Here is a 24076-nt window from a genome sequence, read left to right as displayed (position 1 = left end):
TGGAGTCCATTGACTAGAAGTGGCTGTGTTCATGTAACGTGGGTAAATAGCTTGAGAAGCAAAGCTAACTTGCACTTAGGAGATGGCAGTGAGCAAAAGTAATAATTTATTAATGCCAATATAGAGCCCCTTAAAGCTGCATTGAAACTGCAATTTGGACCTTAAACCCGCTGGCTCCCATTAGAGGTCCACTATATGGTGAAAATGTTTTCCTCAAAAACCTTAATTTCTTTGCGACTGAAGAAAGAAAGACATGAACATCTTGGATCACATGGGGGTGAGTATTATAAGGAAATAGTTATTCTGGAAGTGAACTTATCCTTTAAGGGTACACTTTTCTCAGGCTAACGGCTGTGGGCAGTTGCTGGTCCCCACTGACCTCCATAGTAAGGGGGGGGGGGAACTAAAAGTCAGTCACTTTAAAACTGCTTTCAAACTTACAAAGCATAATAAATCACCCTTAGGCTTATCAGTTCACATCTGCCATTTGCTCCAGGAAGTCTGCCAGTGCTGTTTTTACTGGGCCTTTTCTGATCTGAACTTAAATAACAAATACGTTTATGAGTATGTGAAATCAAACTGAAAATCATGTCACACTGGATTTACAACCTTCCTCTTCTGCCATTGATTTGCATCCAGTCTTGCTGTGTGTTCAGCGCCTGTTACCTCACATGAGTGAATGGAGTCATATACGTGGGACCTGTAAGCAAACACACAGGGTATAGGGCCCTTGAGAACGACCCTCTCAGCACCCCCAAAATAAGCTGTGTCTAGATGAGAGAAGAGGAAGATGTTGGACAAACACACTACCAAAGGCAATTCTGTTTACTCTTCACCCTCCCCAGTCGCCATTTGCTGAAAGCTGGCAGTGCCATTTCAGTGGCCCCATGGCAACAGGAGAATATGTCACTGGGGTAAGTACTTTCTCATGATGTCATGAATTCATTATCATGGCACAAAGAAATACTGCATTGTTTGGCACTCTGATAAGCCTCCTACCAGGGAGGGGGCTATTTATGATCACTTCAAATGATGCTCCTTTATATCAAAATGAATTTGTCAGTTAATGATATTATATTGTTTACTGTAGGTAAACAGAAGTCCCCACACACCCTTGTATGTATAATAGGAGTTTGTTCAAATGTAATATAATATATCAAAGTTAGAGAACAAGTCTTATGGAGATATTGTCATATTACTCTCATATTGTGTCAACTGTGTTTAACACTCTGGACAATTGCCTTTGGTTTCCCACTAATTTTGAGCAGAATCAAATACAAATAAAGCAATAAAAATAAATGTGTTGTTTGTAAGTTTTGACTGTTAGGTTTTATCTGAAATCTGATTGATTTATTTGGGAGATGAATTTTTTTTTTATTTGCATTGACAAAACAACAACAGGAAACAAAACAAAACTTGCATTTCTCCATCTTAGGCCAGAAACATATGTAAATGCAGACATGAATGCTTTGTCAACATATGTGACTTCAAACACACACACACAAAGCCAAAACGATAATCCATACAACCCCACTTTATGAATACTCAGTGTTAAGTAAAATGGTATAGCTATGTGAAAAAATATATATATTTTAAACTTTAGTTTTACTATAAGCATTGCTACTTGCCAACTCGCTGGCGCACTTATATACACTGTTAGACATTTCTGTAATTTCTACAGTTATTTACTGTATATCACCCCAGTATAATGCTGCAAATTCGCTTTACAGTAAATAACTATAATACCCTTTGCATCATGGGAATTTTCTGTGACGTCAAACCCCACATACAGTGACTTACTGTATTTTTTTTAAATGCTGTATACTACTGTATTTTCCATAACAGACTCTTTGGTGGCATTCTATTGAGTCTGCGTTATAGTATCATCGACCCCGCTAGATGGCAGTACTATCTGTAGTCAAAGTAGACGAAGAACAGCAGTGCTAATGTTAACTATAGGATAAACTCAGGTAGCTAATTATTAGCAACTAGCTAACTAGTTCAACCAACCACAGCAAGATTGGAGTCCATTGACTAGAAGTGGCTGTGTTCATGTAACGTGGGTAAATAGCTTGAGAAGCAAAGCTAACTTGCACTTAGGAGATGGCAGTGAGCAAAAGTAAGTAATAATTTATGAATAAGATAGACTGCAAGAAACAGATTTTATTTTTATTCAATGCCCTATTAAGAACCAAAGATGACACAACAAAATAACAATGCCATTTTTGTCAATGAAGCCCATTAAACGAGGACAGTTACATTGTTAGCAACTGTCCCATTTCAGAAAGTATGATCACAATAATTATGCTAGTGTTTTTTTTGTTTTGTTTTTGTTTTTTGTGAATAAATCACAATGCTCTGTTGATTTGATTTTTAACAAAAAAACAATTATAATAAATTAAATAAATAAAAAAAGTTCGCTGTTGAAGAAAAGCACTGTTATTGGAATGTAAATTTGGGTTTGGAACAGCGTAAGGGTGAGTAAGTGAAGCCACAGTTGTCATTTTGATTGAGCTATTCCTTTAATCAAGTGCTTTGGTGTCAGTTTAGACTTGAGATTCTCCCAGATCCTAAATCTGATGAACGTACAGACATTAGCATCTGTAGAGAGACTATGTCTCCATTAATTCAGAAGTAGGCATCTCTTCCACACTTAGCAGCGTCTGAGTCTGTCTGCAAAGCCGGCTGTTTGTTCAGAGTAAAGAGCGTCTGTGCTGTTACGCGACTCTAACGGAGTCCCTGGCAACCAGAGCGGCCCACCCTGACCCTGACCACTTCATAGAGGCTGTGAGTGGACCTGAACTAACCCAGGATAAATTCAGTCATTAGAATAAGGGCAGACGGGGTCGTAGCAGTGTCACACAGACAACAGCCATTGTGAGGGGACAATATTGGTTTGGGCTCAGCAGGAAACAGCAGGCGGACGGGTTGTGATGATGGATGGATCCCTCCAGGGCACAATGGATGAGGAGATTGATAGATGGGAAATGCAGACGGGTAGCCACACAAAGGTGGATTTGAGCTGTTTGCTCCGGGACAAAGTGAGACCGATGGAAATAAAAATATATATAAATTATTTTATTTAACTTACATTCTTTTTATTTGTATTTTTTATATTTAAAGTTATAGATAATCCATTTATTATTAAAAACACACTACTGTTCAAAAGTGTGGGCTTAGTAATGTTTTTAATGCTCTTTGAGACTTATGCTCATTAACGCTGGTAGAACAATGATATTTTCTCTTGTTCTATAAAGTCTGAAACGTGTAGCAAATCCTGCAACTGTGTCTCAGCTACTAGAAACAGACAACAATAGTGTCATCTCACACAGGAAACCAATCCCTTAGTGTCTCATCTCTCAGCCAGGAAAGACTACAAATTACTACTGTTAGTCATGTAGGCTGCATGCCAAGTGCAAACAGGTTCATTGGCCTCTACATGCAATCACTGGATCACCTGATGGAATTCAGACCTGGGTTTTTCTTCAGCACAACAAAAAAGCTCTGTTTGCAGAAACTCTCCACTCTGATACAACTTCTGTAAGAAATGAGGATGAGATGAACAGTAAGAGGTAACAAAATAAAGCTTTTGAAAAATATATTTCTGATAGGTGTTAAAAAAAGTATACATTTTTTGGTCTGTTTTGAAAACAGAGACCCATATGTATATATATATATATATATATATATATATATATATATGTGTGTGTGTGTGTGTGTGTGTGTGTGTGTGTGTGTGTGTGTGTGTGTGTGTGTGTATTTAATAAGTTAATAATACCAATAAAAAATAAATGTATTACACAAACACTATTGTTTGAATGTTTGGGGTCAGTAACATTTTTAATTGTGTCTTATGTTCAGCAAGGCTGCATTTATTTGAAAAATTAAATAAAATACAGTAAACTGTTATATGTTTCTTTGTTTGTCTATTTGCAATTGTGTTTTCTATTTGAGTATTTTTGCCCGCGTTTTAAGGGAGGTCTCTTATGTTCTCCAAGGCAGCATTAAAAATATAGGATCCAAACTAGAGTAACTTACAGCCATATGAAAGTTCAGTGGGACGAACCATTTGACTTCAGTTTTCCCCTGAGACCTATCACTATTTAAAGTAAAAAAAAAAAAAAAACAGATCTGCAATAAGCTATTAAGGAACCTTTTAAAAGTGCAGCCAACATCAGACAGGACATGAGTAATATCTGCTAGAAAGTGTCAGGTCAGAGGTGTGTCACAAAAAATTAACCAATCAGAAGCATTGAGCCATGGGCATAATCAGATCATTATCATTACACGATCTGTGGCGGGTCTAGGTGTGATGACAGCTCTTTGAACAAAGACAACTGTGTGACAGCTGTAGAAGGAATGGCTGAGCAGAGGGAAAGTACATATTACAACAGTCACTCACATATGTGCACACACACACACACACACACACTGTCAGCAGTAGTTGCTGCACATATACACAATCCAGACATATATTCTTCATGAGAGCAGCAGTAACATCATCTAGAGAAAGGAAGCAACTAATGATGATTTCTGGGTGTTTTAATACAGCAAGTGGAAGAGTAAACGCAATGAGCAGTATATTATGAGAACGCGGTAAACAAAAGTGATGGGGCTGTAAATCACTGAGATTGTGATGATTGTTACATGTGAAGATACTGCATCTTGAACACTTTTTGTAGGAAATAAAAAGGCTTTGTAATTTTTCCACAAGGAGAACTCAGTGTAATGTTTTAGGAAACTTAATTGCATGTTAATTGTTAATATTGTTGTATAAATGTATGATAAATTAAATCAAGTGCATTTTTGGTTGTGATTTTAAAACCTTTTTATTCTAAAGGCTTCTTCAGCAGTGTCAATTGTGGTTTCATATGAATTTCAATGAAATGCATTTAAGAATATATACTGAAGGAATGAGTGGATAGTAAATGAAAAGCTGTGTTGAGACTGAATGAAGTCTCACTCTTTAACAGCATGCAGCCAGTGTTTCTGGCCTTCTGTTTTGAATGGTGTCCTCAGATCAAGAGTCATTTGTCAGCATATTTCTCTGCCACACTGAACGCAGCCTCAGCTGTATGAGCAGACGTTCCTCTCACTGACTGACCGAATGCCTGGCTGCTCAGACAGTTGTTGCTGTTTGCTGCTGTGAGCTCAGATTGATTATGGGTGGACAGACATGCCTCTTAAATTGGAAAATGTGCTGACAAAAAATTCCCTCAACCTCTGCTATCTAGAACACGTATGGCTGCTAAGAAATGTCAGATGCCATGAATACCCCACTCACAAAGATAATGTGAGCAAGTGGAAATGTTCTATAAGTAAACTCCAGGAGGATCTACTTTTGGTCCCCTTGGTTTTAGAAAACTCCAAATACCAATGGTTGCTTTTCAGTTTGTTTTTTTTCCTAAGAAGCTAATGTGCCCCAAACATAGCAATAAGACAAAATAGGCCATGCATTTTTCAAGTAATAGAATCACTGTACCACATGACCTATCATGACTTATTAGTTTACTAAATAAGGTTGGTTCTCTCTCTCTCTATTTGAACACATTTTGATCACAGCAAACTTTTTTTAAACTCTTGCATTCACACCTGTTAAGCCACAGGATATTGCATCATTATCAGGTATTAACCTGGGATTACTTTACAGGTCACATCTGAGATTAATTATAATTTAGAATTGGGTGCTTACAATGTACAAATTTTGCGTTTTGTCAGAGAGTCATGTTCAAGTTCATTTTGATGTTCAGTGATTCACATTTTATGATCAAAACATCCGAGGGTACAGGTTCTGAAGCAATTTCTGTATTCATAAACAACATCCGGCCAGTTTTATATAGATCCACTGCGCCCTCTGGTGGCCGAGGGAGAGGAAGCCAGGTTATGATGGTTAATAGTAAATTTATGTTAATAAATAAACATTTATACAAAGGTGGCTTTTTGGAGGGAGCCTTCAAATATGTATAATCTTCAGAAAAAGAGTCTCACACACACACACATACACACAGAGAGTACATATATTATGCTCAAAACGACATGGAGTTTCTCAAATTTCCGAGCATGACAATTGAAGGTTTATGATGTGGCCTTGAGACGGCAGCCATGACTAAAGCGAAGCATCACATAAAAGACACTCACAGCCCAGCTCCCATTTCAATTCATAACTTGTATACAGTGGTGACCATTAATCAAAGATGCCCAAACTATTTAGCTGATGCATGAAAATTCAAGTTTCGCACAGCATTTTCAGTGAAATATGATTTGGATTACACACTATTTAATTTAGACAACAGCCTTTTCGGCTTGAATCTGACAGACTGAAATATAATAGATTTTCTGCTAGTAAAGAAAAAAATACTACATTGTTTTATTGAATATTTCTGAATATTTTCAGTGTTCGAGGAAACCAGTTCCCTAAAGAAAATCCTGTCACGTAACGTCACGTCACGTCACACAAAAAAAAATCACGTTACATTTTTGATTCCAGTTAAATAGGTCGAGATATAAAAATCGTGGCTAACATCGCTTCAGGTTCACTGGAAACTCGTTCAAACTGTACATGAAGTAGGTAGTCCAGGAACTGCATGCATACTGAAAAGCATACTGTATACTTATATATATATATACTGTACTAATCAATTGCAGATACAGTGTAACAAGGTAGTAAGCATCAACATATTCCAGGGCTTCATGCAGCATTTTGGATCAGATCGGCCAGTGATGCCACAGAACACAGTGTGATCAGATGAAAGACTTGTAGTACATTACTAATAAATGCCCATTTTAAAAGCACACTATAGTTTATAAGGCCATTGCCAAACAGAGTGGACTCACCCATGCATTTTTTTGTCCACTAAGAATAAATCTGTTAGCTAAATGATTGTACTTAACAAATCTTTACATCTCTCTGTAGTGTCAATGTAGTGTGGATTATTGATGTTTTTATCAGCTGTTTGGACACTCATTCTGACGGCACCCATTATCTCCAGAGGAGATATTGGTTGGTTTATTGGTTGGAAAAATCTTTAACAACCTCTCATGGCTTGCTTTACATTTACTATTAGTTATTTTGCTTCTGTTTTTAAAATGCACTAAAAAAATAATAATGAAAAAGTCATTATTTAAACAATTTATTTTTTTATTTTCCTCCACAAATAAAACAGTAATGAGTCATTTCACGATTGGAATCACTTCTACAGCAGAAGCATTACTTCAGCAGACTATACAGAGCAACCTCAGACTGAAAGACACATGACTGAAGCTCTGGGTGCTGCTAATAAATTACAGGTCGGCGATAGGCTTGTGCGGCCAGTATGGATGCTTTGCCTTGTCCAGCTTGGTTTCCGGGAAGGTGTTGTTGAGATCTTCTATGGTCATTTGATCGAAAGGAATCATGTTCCTGAACTTCTCAAGCTGCCAAGGACAAACAGTCAGACCGGAAAAATTATTAAATGCTTCAAAATGTTGAATTCGATCAAATCCAATCATTTTATTTATGTAGTATTTATGTAGTAATAGGAGTATTATGTTTCTTCTGTTGTTGTCAACAGACTATTCAATATTAATTGGGCCACAGCAAGCAATCATAACTTCTTATAAATTAATGATATGGGTTCATGTTCTGGTCCATCTGCACAAACATGAAATGGGTTGGCGCTTGCATTTTTTTTTTTTTTACTTAATTTACTAAGAAAGTAATTTAGCAGTTTATTCCAGTATATCAACACGATTCAATGACGCTGCAGGTTGTACTTACAGTCTTCTCATACTCTGCAATACGAGCTTTAGATGCTTCCAAGTAAGCAGCTGCGGTTTTGCTCTGAAATACATCAAGAGACACAACAAAATGATATGCGAATTACCTATAAAAAAAAAAGCTATACCATATTATATATATATATATATGTATGTATGTATGAAAAAAATATATCTTTGGTTTAGCTGCAGTATGAGGGGATACTCACAGCTTCCTGCTCCTGGGCATCAATCTTTGCTGTCTGAGTGTCCACTGGCTCAGGGATCGTCAATGCAGCGAACTGTAGATTGAGAAACAGAAGCCTATAAGACACATTGCAGAGCGAGAAACCGAGAAACTGAGAATCCACTGGATCTCACCTTCTTCTCAAACTCATCCACCATGCCTGCTTTGGCCACAACACTCCTGTAGTGACTCCAATCGATGGTAGCTGCTTTCGCTGGCAAGGATGAAAGTCTGCAAGTAAAAACAGTTGGGCACAAATAATAATTGACTTGTTTGATATGAAATTTTAGTTTCTGTAATTTGCTAAATCTTTATCTAAATCCCACAACCTGCATTTGTGTAATTCAGCATTTATTCACACTTCTATATTCACTCTTTTATTTTTCCCAATGCTTGGTTTATTTGATCAAATACACAGTAAACCAGTAACATTGTGAAATAGGATTACAATTTAAAACAATTAATTTTTTTCATGTGAATCTAATTTAAATATAATTTATTTCTGTGATGCAAAGCTGAATTTTCAGCATCATTACTCTAGCACAGCGGTTCTCAACTCAGTTCAGTCCTCGCGAACCCCTGCTCTACATATTTTGCACATCTCTCTGTTAACATGCCTGATTCAGATAATCAGCTCATTAGAAGTGAGCTCCGTGGATGAACCGTGTACACATTGACACAGTCCCTACACAGTGTTCATTGCTCCCTACTCCTTTACCAGGGGAAATCTGTTGATGTTTACCTCACTGTGATTTGTGCTGCGCAACGTCTTCATATATGGACAAGTGTGACATCATATACCATATTCACGTCTCTCACACTTCAATGCACTTTGAACGGAACATATGGAGTACGTTCGCTTCGAACTGGAATCATGGTGGAATATCCTGTGATGTCCACTTCGCAGGGCACTTACGTTCGAATAGAACAATCATCTGAAGCCATAACAGAAACATATTGCTATTTGAAATTATTTAAATAATAAAAAGGTACTTTACTACTGCCAGTAGGAGGCAGAAAGTCATATTTAATAAACAAGTCATTGTGCTTGAACCAAATCATTTCAAGGTCATGTTGCTCAGAGAAACAAAACAGTGCTGTGGCTTTGTTTGGAATTATTTTTGTTGTCGAAATAGTGCAAGAACAGGCAATATGGTGTCTAAAAAGTAAGTCTCTTAATGAACTTCTAGTTTATTGAACAGTTGTAAAAAAAATTTAAAAAAAATAATAATAATTCAATATCACATTTGGAATCATGGCAATTTTTGGAGAAAAAAATTATTATTTTGAAAAGTATTATCTATATGAAGTGATATAAATATATAAATTTTCTGCCCCCATGTCTTGAATTTGTGATCATTCTGAATGTATTTTAATAAACTGAATCATGCAGTGAAAGAGCGGACTGTAAATGCACACTAGACTTCATGTTAGGCCTGCACTCTTTAGGTATTTTGAATGCTTTTTGCATCGTGAGAATATTCAGCAAAATAGCTCACTTGTCATGATATGTTAACTATTTCTTGTTATGAATAAAGTAAACATTTAGAATTTTTACCTCAGTGTGTTTCTTTTGAGTTTCTTTATGCATGCGGTTACGCTCACTTCTCACAAGAGACAGACTGAGCCTCAACAGTGCGACCTTGACATCACAAATACACTATCCATTAACAATCACCGTTTACACTTAATTTAGGCTAATAAAATTAAAAGAATCATTCTTGCAATTCGATGAGTCGCTGGTTATTTTGTATATATTTTTTTATCACTTATGTTTTAATCAGACTATTTGTGCAAGTAAAAAAAATAAACACCTTTTAAAACTAGCTAGAAGGCTTATCAGCTATAGTTCTACCTATATTATTATTACTATTATTATTATGAACATTAAGAAGGTCGTTCGACCTGTATTCTGCTAACTTACTGTGATGCTCTCTGATGATACAGTAACTTAATTTAATGTGTCCTTAATGATTAAAAGTATTAATCCTTAACGGCAGTGTATTACAGTCTCCACAAAACTTGTTTTTTTTTGGAGCAGCAAATCAGCAAATTTGAAAATAAATTCTATTTTTAAATACATTCAAATAGAAAACTATGGTTTCAAATTGTAATATGTAACTTAATGTTGTAAACATCGAGACGCGTGAAGAATCACATCAGAAAAATAACCTTTTCGTCTAATATTGTCTGGACAACAGAACTTGCTCTGACTGGACTGAGACAAACTTCAAAACCAACCTTTGTAGAAAAATATTTGAAACAGGGTCCACAAGTACTGATTTAATATGTAAAAAAAAAACAACAACTACTAAATAAAAGTCTTTATCCCCCAACAATCAGTCTACACTTATCACCAGGACAGTCCACTGACCTGCACCTGACCTGTGGGGTTTCGCTCAAGGGCCAGTGATGATGATGGTTTATATATCGCCCTTTGATGGTAAAAAAAACTAAACCTGCACAGCTTTGAAACTATTAGGGTAATAAACAGTGTGCTAGTAGAGATTGTGTGTTTGATCCGCAGTCAGACTCACTTGGCTGCGATGGAGTCACTGCGGGTCTTCAAGCTGTTGAACATGGCCCTCTGGTTCGGTGGGATCCTCTCCGCAAAAGCCACCCAATCGATGGCCTTCACAGCTGCACGGCGACCTGCCATCTCTCTGCTCCTGGCAAAACATTTCAGGCAGACATGGCTATTGAGAATGACAAAAGATCTTTCACAGGTTTAACAAACTGCACCAACTGCATGCAAAACAAACTGTTGGGCCAACTGGTGTAATACAAATTTAAATGTTTTTTTTAATAATATTTAACATTTTTATTTTGAAGCCAAGCACTTAATGTTATCCAGATTAACATTCTCAACATGTAACATTACATCAAATCGGTCACAGATCACCAACACACACACACACACACACTGAGAAAGACTGACACCAGCCAAGTGGCTCTAACTTGGCATACTGAAGAAGAAAAAAAAACGTTATCGCATTTAAATAGATTTCATAAAGTTAATTGTATCCCGATTTATCAGAAATTATGTTAATAAGAACATCTACAATGAAAAGTAGACTACAGTACAGTACAGTTCCTTCTGTACACAAGTGAACAAGACAAGGTCAGCGTACGCTTATATAAGATAAACACGAATATAACCAGCCCCAAAGCGCGTCATTTCTCATAAAAGGGAAAGATAAAACCTAATGTTTATTTTTTTATTCAAATGAAAAAAACGGCGTCTTAATATTTGTCAAATGACTGAATTTGGACACGTACTTACTGTTCGAGGATCAAACCGCTGCAATGACAGAAGCGCGATGATGATGGCGGCCGGCGGAGAGCGGAAGCGCGCATAAGAAACCCGCGCTCGCTCGCGACACCCAGCGGACGGGAGACAACACCACACTGCGACAGACACCGCTCATCACTCTCTCAGATCGCGCAGCTTTCAAGTGAGCAAAAACTGACAAAATGTACTTTTATTACAACAAAATTGAAGTCAATGGCCAACTCTTTTAAGAAAAAAAAGACGAAGTCATCCGGCATGATTTTAATAATCAGATTCTGCAGATTCTGCACACATTAAGTCTAAAATATGAAAATAATTAGTTCATTAGGCTATATTATTAAAGAATTTTAGGTACCTTTATTTTATTTTTTAAAAAATTATTTTACATATTTACACTAAACTCTTTCAATGTCCAGCTGCCCCATGGCATGTTGTGTTAGCTAATTTGTTTGTCCACCTTGAAAAGGTGATTTTCATAGTAACTTTCTTCATGATTTTTGAATTGAGATAAAATTATGTCTTCAGAAAAGTAACAGGGTTGGCAGTTGTACAGTTACATTACAGTTTCAGCTCCATTTTATATTAGCCTACAGGCTTTGGTATGAAACCGCAAGATGCTATTTCCTCAAAATATCCACATATCTTAAATTTGTTCTTTACCAAATAATGGCACATTTTTTTTAAGATCATCCCCTACTGACAGAATAAATAAAACACAAGATAATCTGATTATCTGAAACAAAGTAAAATTTGCTTGCGTAGGTGTGTGTGTGTGTGTGTGTGTGTGTGTGTGTGTGTGTGTGTGTGTGTGTGTGTGTGTGTGTGTGTGTGTGTGTGTGTGTGTATATATATATATGAATTGCGTTGCTGTCAAACGATAACTCGCGATTAATTGCATCCAAAATAACATTTTTGTTTCCATATTTAATCACATAATCTGTTCTGTGTACATTTATATTCACACACACATCTATGTATATATTTATGAAAAATATCACATTTATATTACATTTATATTAAATTTAATATATAAATTATATGACTATAAATGTATACATGCACATATAAATTACATGTAAATTCATGTAAATGTTTTCACAATATATGCTGTATGTGTGTGTATCTATACCTAAATATACACAACACACACATATATTATGTAAACAAACATAGGCTATATTATTGTAACAATATCTATTATATATTAGTGTGTGTGTGTGTGTGTGTGTGTGTGTGTGTGTGTGTGTGTGTGTGAGTGTGTGGTTGTTATCAGTAGGCTACATTTCAATGCTTGAAAATATGTGCAGTAATCCACACACAAGCTAAAGAGAACACCTGTTTAAAAGTTGAAGTCTGAAATCAAATGCTAGAGCACTTAATGCTCACCTCCAGAATGACTCAGCACCACGAACTGTATAAAACACAGTCTTCTATATCATTCTGTATTGACCTCTTAGACCCTGCGGCCTCATATGAGGACATTATATTTTTGTGAGTTTGTCTGAGACTGTACATGCCACAGTTTTAAGTCTGGGTGTCCTGTACAGAGCACATTCAGGGCTGCAGAGATACCAAATGATTGGATGTTTCACCATGACCACTCCCTTTCCTTGGTCATCAACTATGTCTGAAATTAATTTAGTGACACTCTTATGGAAATATGATAATATTTTGTAATTATCATTTAAATCTGTCAAATTTTTCAATTGTGTGTCATAAATCAACATCTCAGGAAAATGTTATGTGGTTTCATATCAAAATATGACTTACGAAACAGGATGTTGATTTCATACATATCCTCATATGAGGACACTGGGACTAAAAGTATGTTTATTATGTATTTTTGAAGACATAACAAATGAATAGGAAAATAAATTATTTCAATATTCTATGAAATATTATATATTAATATGAAAATCCTGGCAATTACTACGCCAATTATTACACTTCTTTTTTTTTTAATACATGTTGCCCCAAAAACACATTAATATGCAAATTAGATTTAGTTTATATTGTATATAATGAGAAAGCCCGTTTATGGTCATTTTACACACATTTTGTAGAAAGAAAATTGTATATTAAATCATTCTGTTATAACATAGTTGAGAATCATCTTTATACAAAGTTTGGAAAATAAAAAAATAAATAAAATCAAAATCTGGAATACTAAAATTGTATTGGTGATTTAAAAAAAAAAATAGTTTTTGCCTATGCATGTTCATTCATGTATAAAGAAATTGAGTCCCGATGTCCTCTACCAAGGACATTGCATAACTTATGAATGAAATATCTTTAAAATAATAATAATAATAAGTAATTTAATTTATTTTAATACTCTAAACAATGTAAACACATGGGGGGAAATAAATAAATAAATACATTTTCCTAAAACTTTTTCTTTCTCGGGTCTTTAGAGCTTAATATTTGAATATTGAAAATTATATTAGGCTAGTAGGCTACTCTTACGTATTTTACTTTAACCCCATAGTGGTGACCGGGAGTAGTCGTAGGCTATAACTACCAAACATCAACAAAAATATGGTATGAAAAAGCAAAACATTATACATTGTCTTATCATGAGGGATGCTCTCCGCATTGACGTGGATGCCATTGGTCACACTGTCGGTCTATTACGTCAGAGTCCGACAGCGTCCGACAGTAGTAGCTACCGTCACGAGTTGGGTCTAATCCCGTCCGTCTCTCTCTCTCTCTCTCTCTCTCCCTCTCTCTCAGTCCCGCGGGCCACGGGGCGTGCGGTCAACAGCTCACACGAGGACCAGCGTCAAGTAGACTACAGATGTCATCTACCTCCTAAAGGTGAGGGGGAAACATATTGGTGTTTATTTGGTTTATTTCGCATTCAGCCGGACATAATGACCTGCTGGCTGCTTTATTGGAGTTCATGCTGAGCTACAGATGACTGACTGTAAATGAAGCAGGCGTGCTGTTTTCATCTCTTGACCTCAGCTTTATTTGAGTTACTAGGATTTGCAGTATAAAGGTGAGATAACTGATGATCTAGATACTTTATATCGTGAATCAAGGCACTTTAATTGTGTTATGATACAATGAATTAGGCTGCTCGCGCTGTGCCAATATGAAAGAACCGATAGCCTGCGACGCGTTCAAGTTCTGGCTTGTCAAGCCGCTCTCATGGGGACAGGTGAACAAAATATGAAGCGCGTGAACGAAAACAAATCATTCACGGTCGTCGAGACTGTTACTCCAAATGCGCAACGGTCCGTGCAGGTAACCGGTTCTTCAGGAACTGATTGCGTTATCTGCGCGTGATGCTGCCACCGGTGAACGCGGGTTTATTACCTATTATACCAGTGAAGCAGAAAATAAAAATTGGGATTTATAAAACTTTCTCGCAAAGTTAGGCTACTGTCAAACTTGTGCTTGAATACGCCAAAACAAGTCAAATTAATTCGTCGTGAATCATTCTTGAACAATGCAGAAAGATTATTTTGTCCTGGTGCAGCCTATCACAAAGAGACATCTGCGGTAAAGTAGCCTATGGTGAATATCAAACGCATTGTGATATGATGAAGTAGGCTAGGCCTATGAATACAATTTTAAGTAGTATTTTAAAAAATCTGTTTCAAAGAAGGTGAAGTGAATATGAATTTAAAAATGGACGGTAAGGATAATAATAATAATAATAATAATAATAATAATAATAATAATAATAATAATAATAATAACAATAAATAAAAAACAGCTGATGACTTTAAAACCAATTTATTTTTTTCCACTAATGCATTTAAAAAAAAATGTAAATGCAAAAATTCAGAAACCTTAAGATCAACACTGCATTGTTTATAATCCTAACCTTAAATCCAAGTCAAAATGAAATATTTGCATACTTATACAGCCACAATCTACTATATTTTTCTATAGCTAATATAATATATTATAATATAATATAATATAACATGAATAATTGTATGAAACATGCATCAACCTCAAAAATTATTGTATTTATTAATATAGTATATATATATATATATATATATATATATATATATATATATATATATATATATATATATATATATATATATATATATATATATATATATATATATATATATATATATTTTTTTTTTTTTTTTTTTTTCACATGTCAACATGTCTCTCAGTGTTCGACACAAACAGTGATCTAAAAGATATTAGTTACTCAGCACTCCCAATACACACACATAGTTGTGTGGCTGAATGATCGTGACAGTTTACATGAATTTAAAAGCAGAAAAGTCGCTGTTTGGATATAAATAAGCAAATACTGAATACTGAGTCTAGGATTGGATCATTATCACAATGATTAATATGTTTCTGGCATGTTGTATGTTTGGTAATAATTCAAATCCTTTAACCCTATAACTGATGTAAAGTGTAGCTTTTAATTCTCACACAGTCATGTCAGACAACATTCCCATGTACATAGACAATGTCAAGATTCATTAGACCCAAATTGTGAAATAGCGGTTCAGTGATCCTGATCAATAATTTTCACACATAAATTGGTCACCACAAAGTTCTGACCTTAACCCTTTTGTGGAAGTCTCTGGGATGTGATGCAGTCGACTTTAAAGAAGTTTGAATCTCCCTTTGACAATACAAGATTGTTATTTTTTCAATCCAAAATATAAACCCATGTGTTTAGATAGTACTGTAATAGATGATAATGTGCTTGTCTCATCCCTGTAGACACTTGAGTGAGGAGACATTATGACGGAGGGTGTGGAGGTTCATCAGGCCCAGACAAACATCGCAGATGCTGCCACAACCTCTGTAACACGGAGCAGGATGTCCTCTCTGCAGGCCGTGGAAACAGATCCTGGGTCTGAGGAGCTGGACCAACAGGAAGAGGCCTCCTCCAGTTTTCACTCCACTGGAGGAGCGGAGGACAGCAGAGGTGGCCCGGTGGCCCCTGATGGTGGCTGGGGCTGGGTGGTTGTTGCTGCTACCGTTCTGGTCTTAGCGATGACTCTGGCTTTCCCTTCTTGCATCGGGATATTTTACACAGACTTGCAGAACGACTTCCAAGCCAGCAACACTGAAACGTCATGGGTGCCAGCCATCATGATGGCAGTGCTGCATGCAGGCGGTAGGGAGCTGTTTCATGTGTTTGATCCATTAGTTCATCCATGCATTGTTACGCATTCACCCGCACCACAGGGTCATGTACAGTCTCTGAAAAACACTTCTATCAAGTTACTGTACTTAATTGGTTGTGCAACACTGATCTGTTTCACAACATGAAACATAAGCACACAAAGAGCTCACAGGATGGCAGCAGGAGTTTGGCCTTCTTAAGTGAGATTCTGAATTGTAAGGAGTGTGCATTGACATATCACTTCACAGGGAAATTTACCCAGCTATTGCACACCATCCCAATCACTAACTTAAGGAATAGTCGACATGGTGAAACGGATTTGGGGGGGCAGGCATTTTTATTCAGCTTAATGCAGCTCATTCATCGCTTCTAGGCAGCTATGCTTGAGGACAAAGTACACCAGATATGCAACCATTACAATCCGTTTCCATTGTTACATAACAGAAAAGGCATAAATCATACACACTGTATTTGATTTAAATCACATTTATCTCCATAAATCACATTTATCCCCACAATGTCAAAAATTTTAGGTTTCACTTGTGGGGATTTACACTCAATAATTTGTATTGTACTGCACATCTACAAATATCGCCTTAACTGTATTTTAATAGTCCACTTTAGATAATCTACTGACTATATATACTGACTATCACTTTATAGGAACCAGTGAACTGAAATGCGTATGTTCAGCCAGACGGCTCTGAATCAGGCGGGAGGTTTTTATTATATTCTTGGACTGGCTCTGGATAAGCCAAGATACCATTGTTTTTCTTTGAGAAAGGTTTATTTGTCTTTCCAGCCCTTTCTCTTTGCTGTCAGCTGGGCAAGTTAGTGCCAAAGACAATGTTAAGGAGATCTTATGAGTTTGTTTTCATGCAGTGCCGTGACGCCGAAAGTATTAATTTAAGCAGGGCAAATGTTCAATCTCTCTTGATGTTTTAAAGAGCTTGAAGAAATTTGCACTGTACTAACTGCTGTGCTCAGTGGGTGCAAAGTGTCACATCAAATCAGGTTTCTCATTTAACACAAAAAAGGCCAAAAAAGTGATGATGATATTCTTTGACACTCGTTTTCACTCTTTGAGTCTGGGGATATGATACCTTCTCAGACTCTTATTGATGAAATTACTTTTTAAAGATGTGTATTTCTTTTTTCTTCCAGGCTAATGTGCAAAGAGAACCATAAATAAGCTGAATAGGCTGATTTCCTGAAATGTATAAACAATTTAAGAACATTGCTCAATTTGTTTGAGTGGTTAGACATTCCAGCCAATGGTGCGAGTTTGGGACAGGATCAAAGTTAGGAGGATTACTTTAAAAATATATTCTATTCCAATATAAATTAATAATTGCTTGGTAAAAATTTAATCAATAACTTAATCCAAATATCAAACATGAGTATAAATTTAATTACTTTGGAAGATTGATTTTACTTTCCTTTGAACTTCATCACAACATAATTTTGACTTTTGGTAGGGTTTGCACAGGTGCAGAACAATGTTTTACATTCTTACTCTATGACAGTATCACTCTTATGACTGATGGACAGACATGAGTTGTTAAAATATGGAAGGCAGATGGGGCCAAAAACCTTTAAATGGAACTTGTGATATTTAACCATGTCAGCTTGTTCTGTTTGTCCACGTTAATGTGACAACACACACAACAGGCAATGAAATTGCTGTATTTGAAACTATATTTGCATATGTGATTGAAAGGCATGTTAATATATACATATACAACATATCAGATGCCATGTTTGTTCATGAAGGAAATCATTATAATACATTCGAATGCACGTATCCAGACATCAGATGTTGCATTTGTTCATGAGGGATAATGCATTGGAACGTTATGTGTGAAGAAAAGTCTTTATACTGTAACATTTTATAATGTACCATTAATTAATTTACTCTAGCACAGTAGATATCAGTAAAGCAATGCCACAGTGAACTAAAGAATTGATTAATCTGTGGGTAAATGTGTAGGTAAATCTGTTTTAAAAAGGTATAGCATGTTCAAAACAGCTGCATTTAGAGACAAATTAATAATCTTAATGCGGTAAAACTGAGCGTCTTTACACATGCTAAAAAAAACATGAAGAAAACTGATGCTATAATGCGTTATCATGGACAAATAGTGTGTGTTGATATGATCAAATGTCATGCATTTCTTTTAAAGGATTTTGGCTCCATCGGCCTTCCATATTAAGAGCACTTACCTGATTTACACGCGCATGTTAAGAGGAGTCTCTAGCAAAATCATAACAGATTTCAAATCGTGGTGTTTTAGAAGGCTGAAAACAACAACAACTCATATTTCAAACTGGAGAGTTATGAAACTTGCAGTGAAAGTAAAATCAAGAATATATATTTTTTTTTACATTTCATAACCCCTTTAAGAATATTTTATTACCAAAATGTAAACAGTGAAAGAAGTATATGATTTGGGTGCATATAATCCAACAGACAATACTAAGAAGGTTTAGTTCACCCGAAAATAAAAATGTTCTCATCAGTTTCTCTTCATCTTTCCGCCCCCATATTTTTATTCTTCTGTAAAACACAAAATGGACATCTTAGACATAATTTCTAAGTTTCTGCTTACATTGAAAATGAGAGCTCTGGCAAAAAGAACTACTTTAATGGTTTTCTTTGTCCTTGTTGAACAAGGAAACCATCTACTTTCCTTGAAGGGAAAGAGTAGTTCAGATATTCTACTGACACATCTATTTTGTGTTTCAATGATGAATGAAATTCATACAAAATTGGAAAAACTATATTCATCACATCATATAAATAATGAAAACAATTTTATGTTTGGGTGACCTGTTTCTTTAGAGCAAGGTTGGGCAACTCTGATGCTGTTTTCGAAGCCAGAGTTGCCAAGCTATGCTTCAGAGAGCAAATTATGCATTGTGTAGTTTTTTCCCCTGCCTGTTATTGTAAGGTTCAGTACATGTGAGTGATTTGTGTAAATCTAGTCCATGTTTATGTGGACAGCATCATACTACTATTGTACTTGGAAATGGCAGCCTGATCCTATAATCAAATTCAGGCCTTTCTATCAGAGCTTATCAAATGCAGCGACCAAACTTTAATTTGCAGTTTCAATTCCAAATAGCTACCATTGTTTGTCATCATCTGCATATGTGTGCAGACATTAAACGGGATCATCTGTAAGTCAGATGCAACTAATGTGTGCACACCGTGACCAACCGTGTTCATCATTGATCACATAACAATGCCTTTGTCTTTCCGTAGGCCCCATATGTAGTGTTCTCGTGGAGTGCCTCGGTTGCCGTGCAACAATAATTATTGGCGGGATCCTGAGCGGACTGGGAATGGTAGCCAGCTCATTTGCACAGACATTAGTAGAGCTGTATATCACTGCTGGCATTATCACAGGTAGGGAGGCCTGTATATTACCTTCTCACAAACAGCGGTGTGAAAACAATTGCTCAGTAGGCGGCATGGACTGAATTATCACCTTTTCTTCTCAGGAATGGGATTCTCTTTGTCTTTCCAGCCATCGATTACAATGGTGGGCCACTACTTTGTGCGGCGGAGGGCGTTTGCCAACGCCTTGTCTTCCACTGGCACCGCACTCGGGCTGAGCACCCTACCATTGCTAGCCAACTATCTGCTCAGCAGCTTTGGCTGGCGGGGCAGCTTTCTGGTGCTGGGAGGGGTCCTGCTGAACTGCTGCGTTTGTGGGGCCGTAATGCGCCCCCTTGGGGCCAAACCAAAGATGGAAGCCAAAGCCGGACAGATGAACAAAAGCCAACTCAAAACCAATTGCCTTTCCATTACTCAGGAACGAGAGGGTCTGAAAGGCCGTCTGCGGGCCACTCTCTCCACCGTCATGCCTTTCCTGCGCAGGCACATGGCTTTCGACCTGCTGTGCAGTAGCCCGTACTTCTGTGCCTACGCTCTTGGGGTGTCCTGGATGATGCTGGGCTTCGTGGTGCCCCTGGTTTACCTGGTTCCCTATGCCACCGCTTACGGCATGGAGCAAGACCGAGCCGCTCTACTGATGGCCATCCTGGGGTTGATCAACATCACCGTTCGGCCCGCGACGGCACTGGTTTTTGGGTTGCCTCGCTTCCGTGGAAGCCATAACTTCGCCTACCTGTTTGCTGCGGCGGTGCTGATCAACGGATTAAGCAACTGCATCTGTGGGATGGCAACAAGTTTCCCAGTGCTGCTGGCGTATGTTATAGTGTTTGGGATTTCTATGAGCCTGGTCGGCTCCTTGTTGTTCACCGTACTGATGGACACGGTGGAGATGAGCCGCTTCCCATCCGCCCTGGGCCTCATCAGTATTATGGAGAGCATCATGTTTCTGCTTGGCCCGCCGTTAGCAGGTGTTGTAATGCTTTTTTCTAAAGTTTGCATGTGCTTTAGTACTGCATTAGTAGGTTCAAACAACATGCTTGCTTGAATTTCTCAAGGACAAAAAATGTCACCTTCATGTGATTGTGTTTTGTGCAAGTGCATAGACTGTATTCTTTTCCATACAACAATGAAGTGTCTCTCAAGCTCCAAAACAAACAAAAAAGCACCATAAAAGTAGTTCCTTTGAAGTAGATATTCAGTTCATGTACAATATTCAATAATTAATGTTATAGAATTGCTTTGTAATAAATAAACCACAATTTAGGTCAGTATTTCATCGAAATTCTTTCCCCTCCACCTGTACTGTACTTGGCAGGCCTGGCCTGGTCATCAGGAGAACTGTCCTATGACTGATTTTTCCTTTTCTTTTATTATTATTATTATTTTGTATTGTTATTTTACTTTCCTACTCAGATGCAAGTGGTTATTATCATTAAACTCAGAATGGCTTCTGTAAATGATTATACGCATATGTAGTTGGAACAAACCTTTTAAAAATCAATGTAGGTTACTTTATTATTTATTTTTAATGTATAATTAATTAATATTAAAATATAAATGTTTTTAATATTGATGAAATGTTAAATATTAAATAAAAGTAATTCAATTAATAATTAAAGATAAATATAAGTATTTACTGTTATGTCTCTTGTTTGATATATATATATATATATATATATATATATATATATATATATATATATATATATATATACACATATATATATATATATATATATTCTAATAACAGTAGGTTGGCGGTAGTTACAGTGGTTTCAAAATTTGTTGAGGGTTTATGGCGTGGTGTGCATGAGCATTAGACTCCCGGCCTGAAATTTTGACTCCAGTCCGGCTCTGGGAGTTTGGAATACAGAGCAATAGTTGTATGGACTACATATGGTATTTTTAACTGCTTTTTGGAGCTTGACAGTTGGTTTGGCTGCATGTGTGTGTGTGTGTTTCTGTAAGGGTCATGTTACGTCATTGGTAGGTCAGTCATAATCCTATGTTAGTCGATGAGATTGTGAGTTAATTTACAGGCCGGTGTCCAGAAAGGCTTGTATATGAGCAGAACAGTAAGCACTAGGGATCCTCTCATGTTACCATTACCAAGGAAACTTAAATGTCAAGGCAGACGGCAATAAAGTGCTGATCAGTCTATGATAGCAGCTCTTAAATGCACTACAGCAGGCTCCCAGAAATTAATATACCATTCATTTTCTTCACAGAGAAATTGTGATTAGCAATAACAAAACATTTCAAAAAAGAGCTCTAAGGGTATTAAACATACTTTGACTTTGATAATGATTTTATTAATAATTTCATAGTTTGGAGTAGATCGCGTCATAAAAGTACCGTTTTCTCAAATTTGAAATACAGTCTCTTTTATGGGTTTTCATCCAATTTTCATTGCTGAAATGCACATACAGAAAATGAATGTCAAACACAATTTTGGAAAGAGAGAAGTGGGGGTCGCTGTTTGTCTCTATTATGTGACTTTTGTGAATTTTTAATGTATGTTTTCCCAGGGATCCTGGTTGACAGCACTAGCCAATACACCTATGTGTTCTTCGCCTGCAGCATAAACGGCTCCACCGCTGGTCTCTTCATCATGCTGTCCTTCTACTGGCTGGACAGACAGAAGTGCAGGGAGGTCAAGAGCTCCTTCACTCACAAAGACATTAACTCACTGAAGCCCAGCACTAAGATGACCATCGACTGTGATTACAGTCTAGTGCCTTTACATGGTAACACTATCAGAGACTCAGAGACCGATGTTTGATGCATGACCAGTGGATTTCACCACACTCAGTTTGTTCATTCACTACACAGCTAGTCTTTTCTTATCCTTATCTTGTTAGTGGACAATCAGATGTATTTGTCATAGCTTATGTACACAGGTAGAGTGCAGAACGGTTCTTGGACTGCTGGACCAGAATTGCAGGTTTAACTTTTCACAGTCTTTTTACGTGGGAACTTTAATCACTTCAGATCATCTTGAAAGCATGTCAGTTATTACTCTAGCCTCCTCCTTCAGGATTGCTAACAAAGGCCAGTTGTAATTGACATTCACATTACTGTAATTTAGGATCTTCTGGGAACAAATGACTGTAGAAAACACAGAATGTGAGATTGTGCAATGAATGATTTTTTATTGTTTCTAGATGCCTTAAATTATAAATGTTATATCTTGTAAATTATTTGTTTTTGTTTTTTTGTGTGTGTAGATACTGCTTTTTAAAATCAGTAACTTTTTTTATATATATATATATTTGTATGTATTAAAGAAAATCGTTGCTTTGTGTGTTTGTCTGTCAGTTTCATTGTCTCCGCGTTGTGTCTGGTCTCTTTTTTTCCTTACACTTTTTAGAAACAGTGCTGTGTGGTGTGTGTTCAGAACAGTGCTAAAGATCCAATGACAAATTGCATATGAATACATACAATTATTTATTATTATTTGAGTTTATTGCATTTAGTGTAATTTGTGTTAGCAAATAGTGTTAGCACAGTGCTGCAGCTTATAGGCTTCATTTTCCTTTTAGTAATATCGGTCTAAGAAACACAAGAGGGCAGCAATGTCATGACTATAGTGTGACTCACAATGCAATTTCACAATTCATGCAATTAAACTCGCACATTACTTTAATAAACAGGAATTGTTCTGTAATGGAAAAACATTTCTGATATATATATAGATATATAGATATATATATATATATATATATATATATATATATATACCTTTTGAGATTTAAAACTTTCAATAAGGTGTCAGTTAACATTCGTTAATGTATTAACATGAACGGACAATGAACACTACATTTATTACACTTTGTAATCTGTTAATGTTAGTAAATAAAAATAGAGTAGTTCAGTGTTTGTGTTCACAGTGCATTAATGTCAACAAGCAAAACTTATGATAATCATAGACTGATGATAATGCATTAGTAAATGCTGAAATTAGCATTAAGATTAATAATAAATGCTGTAGAAGTATTGTTCATTATTATTTCATGTTAACTAGTGAACCTTGTTGTAAAGTGTTGCAAATCTTAAATTGTTCTTTTAACAGTTGCAATAAATATATTGTAAATACTGTATTAAATAATTTAAATAACCCTAAGCTATAGTTATACATTTCTCTAAAAAAAAAACAAAAAAAAAACTAACGGGTTTCATGAACAATGTAAAAAAAGAAGGTAACTATGCCCATGTTTTCATTTTATTTGTTTGCACATATTAGACAACCAATTTTACATCTGGATATATGTTTTTAAACCA

At 36.3% G+C, this 24076-nt stretch overlaps 2 protein-coding genes across 6 annotated transcripts in view; one reads left to right on the top strand and one right to left on the bottom strand.

The window, feature by feature from the left end:
* Positions 1-7114: 7114 nt before the first annotated feature.
* The window catches only part of LOC132123988 (ATP synthase subunit d, mitochondrial-like), a 154625-nt gene continuing 137663 nt past the window's right edge, over positions 7115-24076 (bottom strand). The window contains exons 1-6 of one of the 3 annotated variants that reach the window (XM_059534818.1): positions 11261-11396; positions 10519-10650; positions 8116-8212; positions 7965-8036; positions 7757-7819; positions 7115-7413 (exon numbers count right to left, since the gene is read on the bottom strand). In XM_059534818.1, the coding sequence (XP_059390801.1) occupies positions 7282-7413; positions 7757-7819; positions 7965-8036; positions 8116-8212; positions 10519-10640 (486 nt within the window). In that variant the 5' untranslated portion in view covers positions 10641-10650; positions 11261-11396 and the 3' untranslated portion in view covers positions 7115-7281. Of the gene's footprint in view, positions 7414-7756; positions 7820-7964; positions 8037-8115; positions 8213-10518; positions 10651-11260; positions 11397-24076 lie in introns of those variants that run through there. The other 2 variants (XM_059534738.1, XM_059534903.1) reach the window with 2 other exon arrangements.
* Positions 13964-23076, top strand: LOC132151621 (monocarboxylate transporter 6-like). 3 transcript variants are annotated; one of them, XM_059559874.1, is made up of 5 exons: positions 13964-14090; positions 15987-16386; positions 19661-19804; positions 19900-20763; positions 22324-23076. In XM_059559874.1, the coding sequence occupies exons 2-5, from the start codon at positions 16008-16010 to the stop codon at positions 22575-22577; spliced, it is 1641 nt and encodes a 546-aa protein (XP_059415857.1). In that variant the 5' UTR covers positions 13964-14090; positions 15987-16007; the 3' UTR covers positions 22578-23076. The 3 variants fall into 3 exon arrangements, with proteins under 3 accessions (XP_059415857.1, XP_059415848.1, XP_059415866.1); XM_059559865.1 differs by lacking the exon at positions 13964-14090 and adding an exon at positions 14097-14274; XM_059559883.1 differs by lacking the exon at positions 13964-14090 and adding an exon at positions 14097-14274 and having other exon boundaries at positions 22376-22508.

The sequence above is a fragment of the Carassius carassius genome, chromosome 1, assembly GCF_963082965.1.
Source record: "Carassius carassius chromosome 1, fCarCar2.1, whole genome shotgun sequence".
Lineage (NCBI taxonomy): Eukaryota > Metazoa > Chordata > Actinopteri > Cypriniformes > Cyprinidae > Carassius > Carassius carassius.
The sequence above is the reverse complement of the archived record's forward strand: the minus strand, read 5'-3'. Positions and strand labels throughout refer to the sequence as shown.

What these genes read in the sequence shown, in the direction of transcription:
- LOC132151621 (XM_059559874.1), top strand. Translation starts at nt 16,008, where the DNA reads ATGACGGAGGGTGTGGAGGTTCATCAGGCCCAGACAAACATCGCAGAT. An exon ending in CACTGCTGGCATTATCACAG is followed by an intron (nt 19,805 to 19,899) that starts GTAGGGAGGCCT and finishes TTTTCTTCTCAG; the next exon opens with GAATGGGATTCTCTTTGTCT. An exon ending in GCTTGGCCCGCCGTTAGCAG is followed by an intron (nt 20,764 to 22,323) that starts GTGTTGTAATGC and finishes ATGTTTTCCCAG; the next exon opens with GGATCCTGGTTGACAGCACT.